Source organism: Leptonotus elevatus, chromosome 14, assembly GCF_054856555.1.
Source record: "Leptonotus elevatus isolate MCC_2025b chromosome 14, RoL_Lele_1.0, whole genome shotgun sequence".
NCBI lineage: Eukaryota > Metazoa > Chordata > Actinopteri > Syngnathiformes > Syngnathidae > Leptonotus > Leptonotus elevatus.
This window is the reverse complement of record NC_141252.1, coordinates 4,619,684-4,636,512: the sequence shown is the minus strand read 5'-3', so window position 1 is coordinate 4,636,512 and position 16,829 is coordinate 4,619,684. Positions and strand designations below refer to the sequence as shown.

At 40.3% G+C, this 16,829-nt stretch overlaps 1 protein-coding gene across 1 annotated transcript; it reads left to right on the top strand.

Moving 5' to 3' along the window:
- Positions 1–1,223: 1,223 nt before the first annotated feature.
- exoc3l4 (exocyst complex component 3-like 4) lies at positions 1,224–16,693 on the top strand. The gene is made up of 15 exons (XM_086095151.1): positions 1,224–1,379; positions 2,659–2,857; positions 3,628–3,729; positions 4,431–4,667; positions 4,874–5,261; positions 5,446–5,682; positions 6,524–6,641; positions 6,892–7,020; positions 7,389–7,489; positions 8,868–8,969; positions 9,157–9,283; positions 11,681–11,803; positions 11,866–12,018; positions 12,780–12,901; positions 14,368–16,693. The coding sequence occupies exons 2-15, from the start codon at positions 2,674–2,676 to the stop codon at positions 14,609–14,611; spliced, it is 2,367 nt and encodes a 788-aa protein (XP_085951277.1). The 5' UTR covers positions 1,224–1,379; positions 2,659–2,673; the 3' UTR covers positions 14,612–16,693.
- Positions 16,694–16,829: the final 136 nt, after the last annotated feature.

Sequence of the window (16,829 nt, the reverse complement as noted above, 5' to 3'; positions counted from 1 at the left end):
AAAAAATCGCTACGTTACTTGCACACTCTCTGCAAAGTCCAAAGGAGCACAATTTGGAAAAAATAGCGGGGAGGAACAAGACAATCACAAAGACGATCTGCATTTCATTTCCCCATGATGAACAAACGCAAACGCACGAACACGCACAAACACGCGCACGCACTTTATAATGGAACTCTAATCTGAGACCCACTTGGTGGTGTTGTTGTGAATTAATACTCGCTCATTCCATAATGTACACGAATAATGGCAGATTATCACATCCATATGTATATACAGATACCTCCCGCAGGGTTAAATCCATTCAGGATTAGCGTGGAAAGAATATAAAAAGGTATTAAAGACTTTCTATTGAGAGCACAACGACAGGCAAAAAAACAAGAACTCGAAATTTATAATGTTATTAGAATGTGACGTAATAGCTTTTTAAAGACTTGCGCGCTTATTGTGTACAGCTAGTCTATTTGTTGTATATAGTTACTATTAATATAAAAACAAATCAACTGAGAACACAAAAACATTTTTTTAACATGTTAATTATAATATAAAATGTTTACTTTGCAAGTTAAAGTGGTCTATTAGATGGAGTCATTATATTATATCAATACGTAAATATGAATATTGTCATTTGATACGCCCGCTGTAAACAATGTTCATGGAGCAGGTCTGTGACGTCATCGTAGGTGTATACCGTGCGCATAGTTCCCTCTAGTGGGCACCAGCGACATGACATCCCTTCGATGACCCGTCACTCGAACTGAAATAACTTTCAAGAGTTTAAGTTTCGTTTCCGCTCTCAAAATTATCACCTGTGAGAACATTCACCCATACCTTACATAAGGGTGCGATTTCACTTGAGAGCTCCCCAAAATGCGCTTTGCGTGCCCTTGTGACCTTGAGATTTCCGAGGGTACTTAAAGGCAACGCAGACTCTTGCTTCGAACGCTACATTCCAGGCCAGCAAAGAGATGAAAGGATGGAAACTAAAGTGCCTCTAAACGCCAAGCGTGAATAATTTACACTACACGAGAGTGACTTTTACGCGATGCGTGTGTGTGTGTGTGTGTGTGTGTGTGTGTGTGTGTGTGTGTGTGTGTGTTTGTGCGCGTGTGCGCGTGCGCGAGTGTAATGATTAACTGGAGGCATGAAGGTGATCTTTGGCATTTCTTTGGCTCTCTCCATTGTTTTTCCTGTTCGTTCTTTTCTTTCTTTCGCCCCCCCCCCCCCCCCCCCCCCCCAAAAACCCACTTTTTGGAATCATTGCGATTGGACACGTCGTCTTTCTCTCTTTCGTGTGTACACGAAATGAAAGCATCTGAAGAAAAGACAAAAAGCGAAAGAAAGTGAGTTGCTGTTCTTCCTCCACCTGAGCTGAGCAGGTAAGCGCTGAGGTGGTTTTCTTGCACTGGTTCAAACCACCGCAAACGAGATTAGACAGTTGTATATCGTCACTCAATGACAGTTTAAAATGCGATTTTATCATGTTTATCTAGATTTTTATTTTTTATTTTTTATTGAGCGTAATAATACTTTGTTTGTTGTCAAGGAAACAAATGACATTTTGTACAAATCATGAATTTGAATGTACTGAAATGTGGGTTGAAAAACACTCTTAATTAAGGTTATCATTATTGTTTGGAAAGTTTTATTTTCTTGCGCTTGAAAAACTACCAACAAATTACTTTAATTGAATTAATTTTTCATTACTTTCAGTGAGAGGTAAAAATACCAAATACCACTTCAACTTTTGATACATGCAATTTAAAGGAATACCTAAATAACCCAATGCAAGATTTATCTTTAAAACTACACGAACAACATGTACAAATGTCTAACAATCTAAAATAAACAAATCATAATTATACAAATAATTTGTAAGTAACTAACTTACCTAAAAATAATTAAACTATAATATAACTATAATTTAAAAAATAACGTCATTATTTAAAAAAATGAATGCATGCAAAATAAAACAAAAGTCTAAACATCCTATGCAAATAAATGATCCTTTATAATAATATATATTGAAGTAATTTACCTTAAAATACTGTAACAAAAATAAAATAAGAATCTAACTTTGAGAAAATGTACCAAAATGTTGTGTGCGATCACTGGCGTTTCCATAGCAACCGCAGCTTGCGTTTGAATGGAGTGAGAGCCAAGCGTATGCGTTAGACGAGTTCTGCAAGTGAGACGACGCCATGTTGACAGGACGGGCAGCCATGTTGTGTGTAAACACAAAAAAAACACACAAAAAATCCAGTGTTGGCCAAGCTAAGCTTTAAGTTGTTCTACATGAAATCAACTTTGGCCACACTCAAGCTAGCTGCTGGAGAAATGTAGCAAGCTAAGCTTGCAATCAAATGATAAAAGGAGCTCAAGCAAGCAAGTAATATTATGACGTTATTTATGTGTAGTTTTTCATGTAGAAATGGGACTTTATTCTTGGAAGGTTCTGTTTTTTTCGATTGTAAAATTCAACTTGACAAATACAACCTGTGTCTTGTTTTTGAATGAATGATTTTCCCGACTATCCTGCTGTATTTTAATGTTTAATGATTTTTTTTTTTGGAGGGGGCGGGGGCGTAACTTGGTGTAAAACGTTTTGACAACCACTTTTCTAAAGTGTCTTCAGCTTAAACTTTTGTCGGCCTGCAGGCCATCTTGCACGCGATGGACCCCGGCACACCAACCCCGCACCATGACGGCGAGGACGCCTCCAAAAAGTCTTTGGGGGTGCTGGAGACGTTCCGGAATAGTATCCGACTGGCGGCCGAGAAAAGTCCGCTCACGCCGGGGTCCAGGAGTTCCAAGAACCAGTCGCCATCCACGCCCGTCAGAACGCCACATTCTCCTGGTGAGTCCGGAAGTTCTGGGAATTTTCAGGGCTTCCTACTTGTTGTTCCTGGAACTGAACGGTTCCACTCAGAAATGTTGAGTCCCAAGGGTTCTTCTTGAAAGTAGCGGCCCCTTTTGCAGGGTCTCCTCTCAAAATTTCAAACCATCCAAACACATAATATCCTCTAAAAATGAGTAAAACCGTTCTTCTCTCCGTCTGGGACAAAATTTCGAAAATGGATTTTGTGGACCGAGACCATAATGATCTTTCAAGATCTTAGTTCCAGGATAAGCCTTCTTCACTGGAGCTAATCCAAGCTGTTCCAGGAACTTTGGATTTTAGCAACTTGCAGTTCCAGCAACTAAGAGCTTCCAATCGGAAAAATTCTACATCCCAAAAATTCCTGGACCTCTTTTAAACCGCCTTAGTAGCGTCTTGAAAAGTTCCTCGTTCCGGGCTGATTTTCCTGCAGTGGAAATAACCACACATTTGAGGAATGAAATCAGGAAGTGGTTCACTTGTACTTCCTGCAAGCACTTTCACAATTATGGTTCAATCAAGCCTTAATTTGCCCATTGACTTCTTTTTGTTGCGATTGGTTTGAAATGGTTACCATGGCAACACATGACTTGTCCCGCCCCTTGCCTTCCTGCTTTTCGTTCTTGCTGAAGGCAAAAACAGTTTTTTTTTGTTGTGGGTGTTTTTTCACGGCACCCTCATCGGCGCATTCCTGAGCGGGTCACCTGAAGGACGTGCGTTGACTGCTCGCTTTGTTGTTGTTTTGTCAGGCGTCACGTCGCCGCTGAGGAGCGTGGCGGCGCTCTTCCAGACCAAAGACGACGACGACGACCAATCGCACAAAGGCAGACCGGTGATGCGTTCGAGGACAGGTGAGCGATTCATGCAAATCGCAAAGCACAGGATACAAAAGTGACTTTTATGGCTGACCAAAACATAAATATAAATGAATAGAAATCAAAATATATATATTTTTTAAATTAAATACAAAAGAAATATGAATGGAAATAATAACATAAATATAAAAATAAATATAAATATAAATAAAAACATAAAAATAAATGTAGAAATTAATACAAAAATAAATGAAATAAACAAAAAAAATTAACTCAAGTGGCAAGTTGTGGTGACAGTGGACAAGATGGTCATCCATTGCTGGAGCTCTCCATGCAAGCCAAGCAGACATCCTTGTTCGCCAATCCAACCCAAGACACGCTTAGGACCACCCCCTCATTTGAATAACATTTCGTCTTAACACAGCGTCTGCAGCATGAAATGAATAAATGCGGGAGCATAGCGTTTTTATTTATTGATTGATATTTAATTCTATTTATACATTTATTTTTGTATTTATTTCCACATTTATCTTTATTTGTATTTTTTTTTATCTCGTTTTTTTTTTTTAACATTTATTTATTTATTTATTCATATCTATTTTTTGCATTTAATTTTTGAATTCTATTCTTACATCCGTTTTTATTGGCATAACTTTTCGATGGGTCAGCATGGTACGCTAGTGGTTAGCATGTCTGCTTGGCACTTTGAAGTGTGTTGCTTCGATCCTCTTCGTCAGAACCCAACATGGCTCGACTGGATTCTCTGCTGAAGAAGGGAGCGTCCATTCGTCGCAGCCTCGGATTCAAGAAGGACAAGCGACAGGACGCCGTCCAGGAGGAGGGCGTGGCCAAGGAGGACGGCGGTGAGGAAGAGGAAGATGAGGAGGAGGAGGAGGAGGAGGAGGGGGAGGAAGCATGTGAGGAGATGGAGGAGACGTACACGCTGCCCGAATTGCCGCACGTTCCGCTCTCAGGTGAGCTTGAAAAACTGCTCGCATGCTGCATTCAAGGACAGTGGGAAATATCACCATCACAATCAAGTTGATTTGACTGCGTCTTTCCACACGTATGGATCAATAAACGGATCAATCTGATATCATAGTAGATGACCAAATCTCAGATCTCGACTGAACATTTGAAAGAAATCCAATTGCTCAAATCCAACTTTTTTCATCGACAGTGATGCAGATCAGCAAACTGATCGAGATGGAGGTGCTGGAGGAGGCGCACGTGCACCTGCTGGCTCTGCGGGCGGAGTTCCAGCGGGAGCGTCTCCACCTGGACCAGGAGGACTCTCCCGTGGAGCTGGCCAAGAAGGAGAAAGACCTGAACCTCCTCTACGCCGACCTGCGGCGGAAGGTGGCCTCCATCGTGCGCACCTCCGTCTCCTTACCCGCCAGGAACAAAGGACTCCTGGTCCACGTGGCTCGCATCGTCCAGGAGGAGGACAAGCGGGCCCAGGAGCCCGGCGGTCTTCAGGGGAGCTGGATGGACGCCTGGAGAGAGGCGGTGGACCAAGGCGCACGGGACAAGGTGGAGGGCGTCCACCTGGAGCCGACTAACCACAGGTGTGGGGGGGGGGGGGAGGGGGGGGGCTAAGCTAACGTTAGCCTATGGGCCAAGCATGAAAAAAAACACACATCAAAAACGTATAAATACGTCTTTGGGAGACCAGTGCTATTTAAAGTAGAACATATTTATCTGTTTTTTGGAGCAAATGACTTGACGGTAATAATTGCGTAATCCGTGCAGCAACGCCTCGTGGCTGGCGGTGCACCTGGGCCTTCTGGGCAAGGCGCTGGTGGAGGATCTGGAGAAGGTGAAGCGGGACCTGCGCTGGTCGTACCCGCCCAGCTTCGGGGTGTTTGCCGCCTACGTGCGCGGCTACCACGCCGCCGTCATGCGCCACCTGCACACGCTGGAGGGCCGCGCCGTGCAGCTCAAGGACCTCTACGCCCTGCTGGACTGGATGGTGCATCGCTACCGCAGGTCAGTCGACGCCACGTCGTCGCGGCAGCCAATCAAATTCGTCGCTGTCATTTATTCCACTGTGGAGTTTTCTTGCGTCTCAAAACCCTTGTAAGTCACAGCACTCTTATCTCAAGGCACCGCTGGATTTGGCATCTGGTTGCCAAGGAACTATTTTTAAAGTGAATGTGGTGGCTTTATTTAGACAAAAGAAGTGCTTTGCCGCCACCTTATGCTATGCTCTGCCAAGAAAATGGTTGTGATTTCTGAGCCTCATTTAGACAAAAGTAGTGCTTTGCCATAAATGTGTGGAATATTGAGTCCCACAAACTATGTTGAATTGAGTTCAAGGCTTTGACTGAGACAAAAGTAGTGCTTTGCTGCCACCTTGTGGTATATTGGTCCCCAAAAACTGTTGAAATGAGTTGAGGGGTTTCATTTAGACAAAAGTAGTGCATTGCCCTCAACTTGTTTGATATGGGTGCAGTAGTGTATTAAAAGCTTTTTTATTTTGTTGACAAAATGTTTAGTTTAGTTTTATTTGACTTATATTAACCTTGGAGTGTATTCCGCCATCTTAAGTAACGTAAAAACATTTCTATGCTAAAAAAAAACAAGCGGACAGACAAAATTCTGGAAGAGGGTTGATGTCAGAGAGCAGGAACGTGAGAACGATTTTCAAAAGAAGATTGACGACGGCGTTCCTGGGATCAGGCTTGGAATGCGTTTGGGGGGGGGGGGGGCGAAAAAAGGCGAAAAATAAAAGGAGGCGCTTTAAGAATCCGTCCGACATTTCCACTCTTCTGCTTCTTCTCAACATCGACTCGCGTTTTCCTGCCGTGAACGTGCTCGCCAATGGCAGCGAGAAGGTCCTGGGAAGTCCCGCCCTCAAGCCCGACATGAGCCTCCTTGACGCGGACCTGCGCCTGGACGACCGCTTCCTGCTCCGGCTCAGGCACAAGTTCTGCAGCACTGTCAAGGTGACCGAGTGGGCGGGGCCTCTTGAAGCATGGCTAGGCTTTGTCAGCTGTGATGTCATAGAGTGGCCACAAGGTCAAAAGGGGGGACGCAGTGTGACCTCATTTGGTCTCACTGCGTAGCCTTATAACTGGCTTGCCTTTTTTACAAGGCGATTAATCGCGATTAATCGCGATTACAAAATGTCATCGTTTGACAGCTCTACTTTAAACACACATTTTGTGTATTTGCGTATACTTCCGCCTGTCCCAGGAGGACATGCGAGCGACTCTGGACCGCCTGGCGGAGCTGGAGGACGAAGAGATGTGGAGCGCGAGGAAACCTCCCGACACGGACGACGACCACTTGCTCACCTCCGCCTTCCACATGGACATCTGCACGGTCGCTCACACGCAACGCGCTCACTCAAAAGCGTTTGCTCTTTCTTTGGCTTAACGGGATAACGTTCTCATTTGAACCCGATACATAACTTCAAGTAAGGCCCGATGATTGGCCAGAGGATTTCATATCTGCAATCAACGTATTTATTAATCGGCCAATTAATCAGCTATGGTCATTTTATTCTGCCAAATATCAGAATCGGCATCAGCCTAAAAAAAATCCATATCAATCGGGCCCTAGTGGTTAAGCATTACATTAAAATGTGAGACTTTTTGTTGTTGTTGTTGTTTCTGGTGTGGCTGCAGTACTCTTCCGCAGCCATCAGAGGGCAGCAGACTCACTCGGGCTGTCACGTTCATCTTTTGCAGAAGGTGAGAGGAAACGTTGTGAACGCCGGACACGTGGACGCCGAGCTGGAAGGAGGCGTGCTGGCTTCCTGCCTGGGAGAGCTGAAGGATTTCCCCAAGAGGTTCGTTCACTCAAGGTCAAAGTGGAAGCGCTCGTTTCGCTATTGGCAAACATGAGAAATTAAAATTTTTCAAAAGCAGAAGAAGAAAAAGAAGAAGAAGAAGAAGTGGGTAGCTAGTCATGCAACTGCAGAAAGCCTTGCAGGAGGTATCAACAGGGAGAGACCATGACCTTCGGTTCAAGTCACTTTTATTTGTAGAGCGCCTGACAAACGACTTTTAAACGGCTTTTACGTTGTCATGACGAAACGTACGTAAAACAGTTGAACATAAACAAGAAGAAAGTTTCAAATCAAAACACAAAACACAAAAATAAGTCGCCGTCTTTTGTGCATGCGAAAATACTTCACACGACAGCTACTGCTGTAATACAAATATTGTTCAGTCATCACAATTTTTCATGTTAATGTCAATTTTTTATTACATTTTTTTTATTTACACAGGTTATGTTTATGAATGATTTTATATTAATAATTATATCACATTAATACTTTTGGTACATAGAATTTCCTAAAAACAAAAAAAGCCAGATCATTTTAAAGAAAGACTTCCAATATATCCCAATGTAGCGATTTCCCCTAAAATGTTTCTATTGTTCTAATTTCTCATCTCTAGTTCCTGATCGTAAAACAGCCACAAGACTTGCCAGTATCAATAACCGGGTATCGGCCCATATCAATACTTGCCCATCCCTAAATAAATGTTACCTAATTCATTTTATTATTGTTGTTAGAGTTTTTGTAATTCATGTAGGTTTTTGTTATGTACTTTTCTTTTGATTGTATTTGCTTAATTATTCTTTTTTTGTACATTTATTATGCCTCAAATATTAATTACATTTTAGTTTGTTTTCATCTTTTTTAAATTAATTTATCATATATGGATGGGATTTTTTATATTTATTGCCGTTAATGGTTTGTTGGGATTTTTTCATATAATTTCAATACAGTATATTCAAGTTTATTTTTGTTATTATTGCTATTACACTGTAGTTACATTGTAATTAAAGAGGAGGTCGAGGTGCAATATCCTTTTTCTGTGTAGAGTCCAGTTTTGCCAGTTAGAGGACACGGCTATCGCACTAAAGCTACTAAATAATAATTATTCGGAATATTCAATAGTAAATAGCACTTTTTTCAGACCGATACCAGTACGAGTATTCACTCTTTGGATACTCGCTGATGCAGAGTACTGATGCTTACTTATGATATATGTAACATTTCATTTAACACGATGACAACAATTGGGAAGAGAGACTTGTCTGATACTAATACACGTTCCCGGTACTTGGCCATCACTAATAATAACAATCATCATATTGAAAAAGTTGTAAGCGTCAGAAATAGTTTGTTGAGCGTCATGACGCTCGCTCATCTGCAGGTTCCACGCCGAGTTTGGTCGCCGCTGCTCGTCCCTGCGATCCGACGATCCGCTGTGGGGCCGATACCAAGTCACCTACATCAACTGCTTCCATGACTTGCAGTAAGCCACGTGACTTGGAACGCACCATTCCGATGCTCCGCCTCCCTGAGCGCCTGACACGTCTCAAGAGCTCGCTGACATGTTTGGATGTGTTGTTCGCCTCCGGATGCGTGCGAGAGGGCGAATCGCTCACCTTGCGTACACTTTCCGGGACTTGTGTGTGTGTGTGTGTGTGTGTGTGTGTTAGGCGCCGCCTGGAGGACTCGTACGCGCGCGCCAGCCCACGAGGGGTGGAGGCCGTGGGCGAGGAGGTGACGTGGCTCCTGCTCGCCCTCCGGGAAAACCTCCAGCAGCAGTTCAAGGGTCACGTCAAGGTGCAAAAAGCATTTTGTTTATTTGATCAAATATTTTTGCCTCGATTGCTTTTTCTGGATGTCATCTCCAGCAGACTTGTGACGTGTGATGTGTGAGAGCATCGAGCAGCTGCAGAACTCATTTAAAAACTCTGCTCCTTTAAACACTCAATTTGGCTCTTTAATACATGACGGATATTGTGATTGAATATAAAGTCATTTTGGTTCTGAGGCCTGAGATCTTGTGTCAATTCAAGAGTTCAAAGCAAACATGGTGAAGCAGCATTTAGCTGTTACGCTGCAAAGGGAATAAACTGCCAACGGAATGAAGCCAAGCGGAAATGCTTTTCAGTCCAGATTAAAAACTGTCCCCCTCTAATCTAAATCTAAAATCTGGACTGGACGCACTGTATACGTGATTTTATTAAGTTACTTTTGATGTCTTTATTTCGCTTTTAAATGTTTTATGTCAGCTTGCGTAGCTAATGCGCTATATAAAAAAAATTGTCTTGCCTCTATTACAATTTTTACATTCATGTTGACAGTTACAAAAGACTTTCGAATTGAAATGGAAAGCAATTTATAAAAAAATTTAAACACACACACACACACAAAAACATGGTAGTCCATCGAATGAAAAATAACATTTGATCAAAAATGATAGTGACCCATGCTCAGCACTATAAAGTACCACCATAATGACCAACATTAAAAATAAACCTTTTTTATTTCAAATTTCAAAATAAAAGCCATTTTACGATTTTTTTGTTTTTCTTTTCCCCTCTAATTTCTACATTCAAACTGTTCTAATTTTAGAATGTTAACAGCTTGTCCCTATAGCGCCCCCCCCCCCCCCCCCAATTTCTAAATAAAAGCCGAAAATTAAGGTCCTCCCCCCTCAAATTTTCATTTGGGCGTTTTTACCTGTAATTTCCACTTCACCTGGTCGATTCCTACTTCAAACTGTTCCTCAAATGTGGCTTTTGTCCTTGCAAGCGTCCGTAGTCCCGTTCAAAATTTCCGTGGCAATTCTCTAGTGAAAAAAGTATTTTTGAGTGTCACTGTAACATTATGCACAGTTTGAAGATTAACACTGTGCCTAACGGCGAGGAAATTGTGCTAAAAAAAGGGAAATACAACTGAGCTGCAGTACTGATTTATTTCTAGTGGAGGGATCAGGTGGGCGTGCTTTTTATGTATTGATTGATTGATTGTGGGAGTTGTAGGGTGATATGAGAGTGATAGCGAAGACTTTTACTTTTGTTTTGGTTGGGAAATCCCGCTTGGGCTCGGCTCGTATTGCTAAACACGTTTGGTTTCAAGTGCCGCAACGAGGAAGAAGGGAGTGAAGCCTTTGTTTGAAGAAGAAAAAAAAAAAAGCAGAACTGACAACATGTCACAAGAGGAAAAGGTTGAAAGGGGGGGAAAAAAAGTGGAAGTGCAATGAAAGAAAAATATTGGTGAAGTCTTGTGATGCCAATTTCACATTATATGTCTTCTCCTTTCTCCTCCCTCGTACCTCGACTCATAAATCACATGTTCATAATCATAACATTGACGTAGCAGGCATGCGATTACACTCAGGAAAAAGTCACCAAAGTGCCATTTGGGGAGAAATTGTGTGGGAATGCTGAAAGCTGAACGTAAAAAAAAAAGAAAAGAAAAAAAGTTGAATGCTTGTGAAATGCTAATAAAGTCAATCGAAAGAGAAATGACGTGAAAAAACCCCTCCCCTACTGGTTGGGAGCCTTTTAGTCGTCATAAACACAATTTATAGTTTTCAGCAACAAATACAATTGAGTCTTTTTCTTTTCTTTTCTTCCACGAACTCGACAAAGTGCAATTTCTGCAGAAATTGTGAGGTAATGTTGAATGCTTTATTAAAAAAAAAAAAAAAAAAAAAGCTAAATGCTTGTTAAATGCTTATAGAGTCAATCGAAAGATAAATGACGTGAAAATTATTAATTGTAGTTGAAGGATAAATTAAAAAAAAAAAAAAATGCAATCAGTCTAAGGTGGCATTCAAACTGTAAGGAAGGCGTGGACAGTAAAAAGTACCTGAAATATGAAGAATCAAAATTAGAACCAACATAAGAATCCAAATCAATAACGTATATATATTTTTTTAATTATTTTTTTTATTTATTTTTATTTTTTTATAAAGAGCTCAGTATTGTTCATTCGGAAATGTCATCATCATTGCTCTTTATTTTATTTTTTTAATTTAATTTTATTTTTATTTATTTTTTTATTATTATTATTTTTTTAAATTAAATTAAAAAAGAAAAAAAAATAACGTATATATTTTTATAAACATTAAAGTCACTGTAAGTTTGTGTTTTTGTAGCATGGAAACATGAAAGACAATTTGGGTTCATCATTTGCGTCATTGACTTTTTTTTGTTGCCGTCGTTGCAGCCGCACTTGCGTCGGATGATGACCAGGAAGTGGCTGACGAACGACGACGACTTCAAGCGCCTGTACGCTCGCGCCCAGCTCCTGGCGCGGGACTGCGAGGCCATGCGGCCGCCGCACCGCCAGGTACGAGCGCCGCCGTCCCCGATCTCGCCGTTTCCTTTGGCCGACCCCGACGTTTGCGGCAGGAAGTGGCGAGCGCGGCGCACTACCACGTGCTGACGGAGTACGTGGGCCAGCTGATGAAGAGCAACTACTCGTGCAAGAATCGCAAACACCGCAAGGCGGCCGGCAAGATGCGAGCGCAGTGCTCCAAGCTCGCCGACGTCTTCCACCGCATGGTAACGAAAAGAAAAACAAAAAAAGTCCTCGTGCGGTCAAGGATTGTGAGAAACATCAAAGACAATTCCAGCTTTTCAATGAAAAGTTCAGAAAACCAAACCGGAGAAAATCTGAAGTCAAACCTAATTTTGCTTGTTTTTGTCAACACGGAAGACTTTCACAAACATCAAAGACCGTCAAGAGACCAATCGAACATCAACGGACAAGTTTGGCTTCTATCAACCTAACATATGTTTTTGTAAACAAAGACAATTTCAAATCGAAACTCATAGAGCTGGCAATATATTAGACACAATTTAGGATCGAACCTAGGACACAATTTTGAGTCTTTATTTCTTACTTTTTCCACAAAAATCTAACGTTTTCGTTAACATCAATGACAATTAAGAGCCTTCTTTTTAATCGAAACTAATGTAGCTTAGCAAACATAAAAAAAAAAAGTCGTCTAACCTGTTTTCTGAAGCATCAATGACAACTTCAAGTCCAAACTCGTGTATCTTAACAATCATCAAAGACAATTTGGAGTTTCCAAGAGAATCGAACCGACTTGTTTCAAGTCGGCACTAATTGAGCAAAAACTGTTTAGAATCAAACATTTCAAGTTGAAGCTAATTCATCAACGACAACTAATTCATTAACATCAAGGACAATTTGGAGTCTTTGGCGAACCTCGCGTACCGGTTTTCGTAAACAAACAACGGAAGAAGCCGTCGTGGGTTTTGGTCAAGTTCAAATCCAGTTTTTGACCGTTGCGGGTCAGGGCTCGCGGGAGGACTGGCTGGACCCCGTCGGAGATCACCTGAGCGACATCGTGGGCCAGAAGAACGAAGACCACATCAAAGACCACCTGCAGCCTCTACTGGATCAATACCCGGACTTCAGGTATGCGCGTCATCGTCATCGTCATCATCATCGTCATCATCATCGTCATCATCATCGTCAAAACATTTAGGCTCAAATGAAACAAGAAACGTTCTTTGATGGTCAAATGAAATCGATTGGGAAATTTTATTTTATGGTCAAGTCAAATTCAATCAAATGTTTTATTTTTTGCCCAAGTTGACTTTAGTCTTACATTTATTTTAAGTAAAATGTATTTTGTGAAAGTAAAAATAAATGAAAAAAATCCTCCTCATAATTTTTATGGTAAAAAGGGAAATATATGAACCAAAAGAAAAATAAAATTGCCTTATTGTAAAATAAAACAAAATGAACAGAATGAAATGATGAAATCGGCTCAAGATAGAAAATAAAATAAGGGAATTATCTTTTATGGTGAAAATGATACTCAACTAAATCAAAAAAGTCAACAAAAAAAACTCAATACAAGAAATAGAATAAGCCAAAATTGCTAGAAAATGTATTTTATGTATTTTTATTAAATTAAAAATAAATATGACAAACCAATGGAATTTACTTTTATATAAAAACGGAAATAAAGTAAAATAAGGAAAATCTATCTTTTGAGAAAATTGTATCATACGAGCTACTTTAAAATAAAAAGGAAATTCAGGAAATTGTATTCAAACTAAAAGCTTAAAATGAAATAAAAAAAAACTTGTCTTTTATGGAAAAATACAGCGAAAGGAAAGGAAGAGAATCAAATCTAATAAAGAAAGTGGAGCTCGTTTGGAGAGCCGAGACAAAATGAAGACAAAATGAAGACAAAATGAAGACACGTGCTTTCCTGCGCTTCCAACTTCAAAGGAAAAGCTTCCTCTTTGTGAGCGTGCGAATCAGTGAACAAAACGTAGAAATTAGTGGGGGGAAAACAAAACAAAAATCATGGTTTGGGGCTTTTATTTTGAAAATTTGAAAAAAAATTGCAATAGGGATAAACGGAATCTAAAGTTGGAATGGTTTGAATGAGTCAAAAAATATGAATTTAAGAGGAGAAAAACAGAATTTTGGCTTTTATTTTGAAAAAAAATAGGGATAAATTGAACAATTTAAAGTTGCAACCGTTTGAATCAGTCAAAAAATATGGAAGAGGAGGGAAAAAAAGGCTTATTTTGAAATTTAAAAAAACATTGCAATAGGGATCCGCTCCATCGTTTCAAGTTGGAGAAAAGGAAAAAAAATAAGAAGGAAGATGAAAAAACCCCATAAAAATCATAATTTTTTTCTTTTATTTTGAAAAAAAGAGTTGAAGTAGGGATAAGCTGCACAAATCAAAGTTGTAGCGGTTTGAATCTGTCAAACAAATGTAAAAATTTGCAACTTTGTCATTTTTGCCTTTTTACATTTTTGCCTAAAAGCGCATCGTTGACTGTCGCATGTAATGTGTAACTGAAAAAAAAAAAGTTTTCTATTTACTGTCTGATATCATCCATGTTGTTTTTGTGTAGCTCGAGACACCTGACGGCCGTGCTGGCGTTCCGCGGCGTGTTTCGCGGTCGCGAGCATCAGCGCATCCTGCACAGGCTCAACCAGCTGAAGAAGACGACCGTCGCCGCGGCGACAAGCCAGCAGCATCACGACGACAGCCATCGGAGCCGCTGGCTCTTCCGCAACATGGAGGCGGCGGTTCGTACCGACTGCCTGTCCGACGTCTCCTTCTTCTGCTTCACCTTCGTCTTCCCCAGCGAATAGTTGGAGTCTTAATCCGCCGCAGGAAGTCGAACCTCATGGAAGGAAGTGTGTCCGTGGTTTTTTGGGGGGGTGAACATTTTGAAACTGGAAACAAAAACACCACAAGAAATATTTGTGCTAGATTGAAATTTGACACCAATTTTTTTTTATGGTTTAAAAAAAAAAATCCAGATCTTGTAACAGCGCCGCTGTGGGAGTGGTCACAGCCAACTTCAGTCTTGGCCAATCAAAGCGGCTCATTTTATTGTCTTTTAATACAGTGTACCAGTTGAGCAGTTTTCCAAATTGCAATTGAAACAGAACTCCTTCCAAGCGTTCATGTGCAACTCAAAAAGTGGGTCAACATCTGCTTGTGGGGATTCTTGGATCGTTTCCTCGATTTTTATACTCACCAGCTTTCCGCGTGCAACTGTCATGACTTTGACTCGACGGCCCGTTCGTCCGCGTTTTGTGAAACTTTCGCTTTCACATCTGTCTTCGTTCCCGCGTTCATGTTTGGTGTCTCACACTTGGTGGTGAACTCTCGCGTCGTTTTTGAATGCAAATGCAAATACGCCACTTGTTTCGTTGGGCCAGCATAAGATTGGCAATGTTTCAATTTTAATTTCTGAACATTTTAAAAATAAGAATAATTAAAGTAGTAGTATATTTAGATTTGAAGTAATATTTCAACCTGATGCGTGGCCAAGTTTTCAATTTTTATATATTTTAAATTGAAATTTTTACATATTGAATTTTTTTTTATAATTTTAATTAAAAAAAAAAAAAGAAGCTATTAATACAATTTAAAGTGTGGCCATGAATCATTTACTACATTTTCAATTTGAATATATTTTTTGAAATTATTATTTGTAAACATTTTAAAACGTTTAAACATTATAACAAGTTGCATTGTGCCGTTTCAAAAGGTCATATGAAAGCTTTTAACTCATTCATTGCCATTGACGGCTATAAACGTCAAAAATTCATTGAAACTATTTCTATTAACATTTTATTCCCACTTTTGTTAACAAGAGCATGAAAACCTCGATTTTTTTGGGGGTATATTTAGAACAGATGTAAAATTTGTGATTAAAAGTTTTAATCGCCTGACACCCCAAATTTTTAATACTGTTTTCTTTTATTTTTTATTCATTCACTGCCATTGACGGCTATAAACGTCAAAAATTCATTTAAACGATTTCTACTAAACATTTTTTTTTCTACTTATGTTAAGAGTATGAAAACCTAGATTTTTTTTGATTGTGCATTTAGAACAGATATAAAATGAGTGATTAGTCGTGAGTTAACTAGTGAAGTCATGCGATTAATTACAATTAAAAATGTTAGTCGCCCCTAATTTTTAATAATCTTTAAAAAAAAAGAAAAGAAAGAATTTATGGCAGTGAATGAGTTAATATAGCAAACGTTTGCCTTGCATGATAAACGTCTCATTTCCTGTAAAGCCATGCGGCCTTACCACTACCCAGCCCCCCCCCCACCCCGGCTTGTGGTGTTGTGGCACTGATGTTACTCTTTTTGTACGGGATACTTTCACTTTTCATTTTGGTGGAAAGTCGTACGTGCCAGCAAAGCCAACCATCGCACTTTTTGGAATGTTGGTTGAGATCCCCTTGACAATAAGGGCGGGTTGACCTTTTGGCAAGCCAAGAGCTATTTCTGCACTTTGTAGTGGGAGCTTCGAGATTGTCAAAGGTCTCTCAAAATGGAGGAAATTCCCGCTCTCGGCTATCAACCATTCATTCCATTTAGTGTGATCGAGTGTGACAAATGATGAACCAATTGACAATTAAAAAGCGTCCAATCTCTCTTGGACATTTGCCTGTTTGTCACATGACGGCGCATATGCAGCATTTACGTTCGTTAACATTTGAGGATTCCTGTTTTGTGTTTCAAATTGATGCAGATTGTCATTTTATTGCTTCGGGGATTTTTTATTTTTTTTTGCATCACTTGCGACTGTTCGACCTTTTGTGAAAGAGTTTGCAAAGGAAAGAAACTAATATTGTACGTTCATATGTTTCGGAGTGCTTTCGAACGGGACTCCGAGACGCTTTGCGTCAATAAATCCAATGAAATCTGTTTGACGTACTTTGACGTTTTGTTTTGGCCTCGTGTTTTGCTTTTTGGAGGGACGTCGGCAAGAATGTTGAACTTTCGTGTTACAATGTGAAACGGCTTTGGCGGCTGATATGTTCTTTTGTTCAATTCCAGGGGC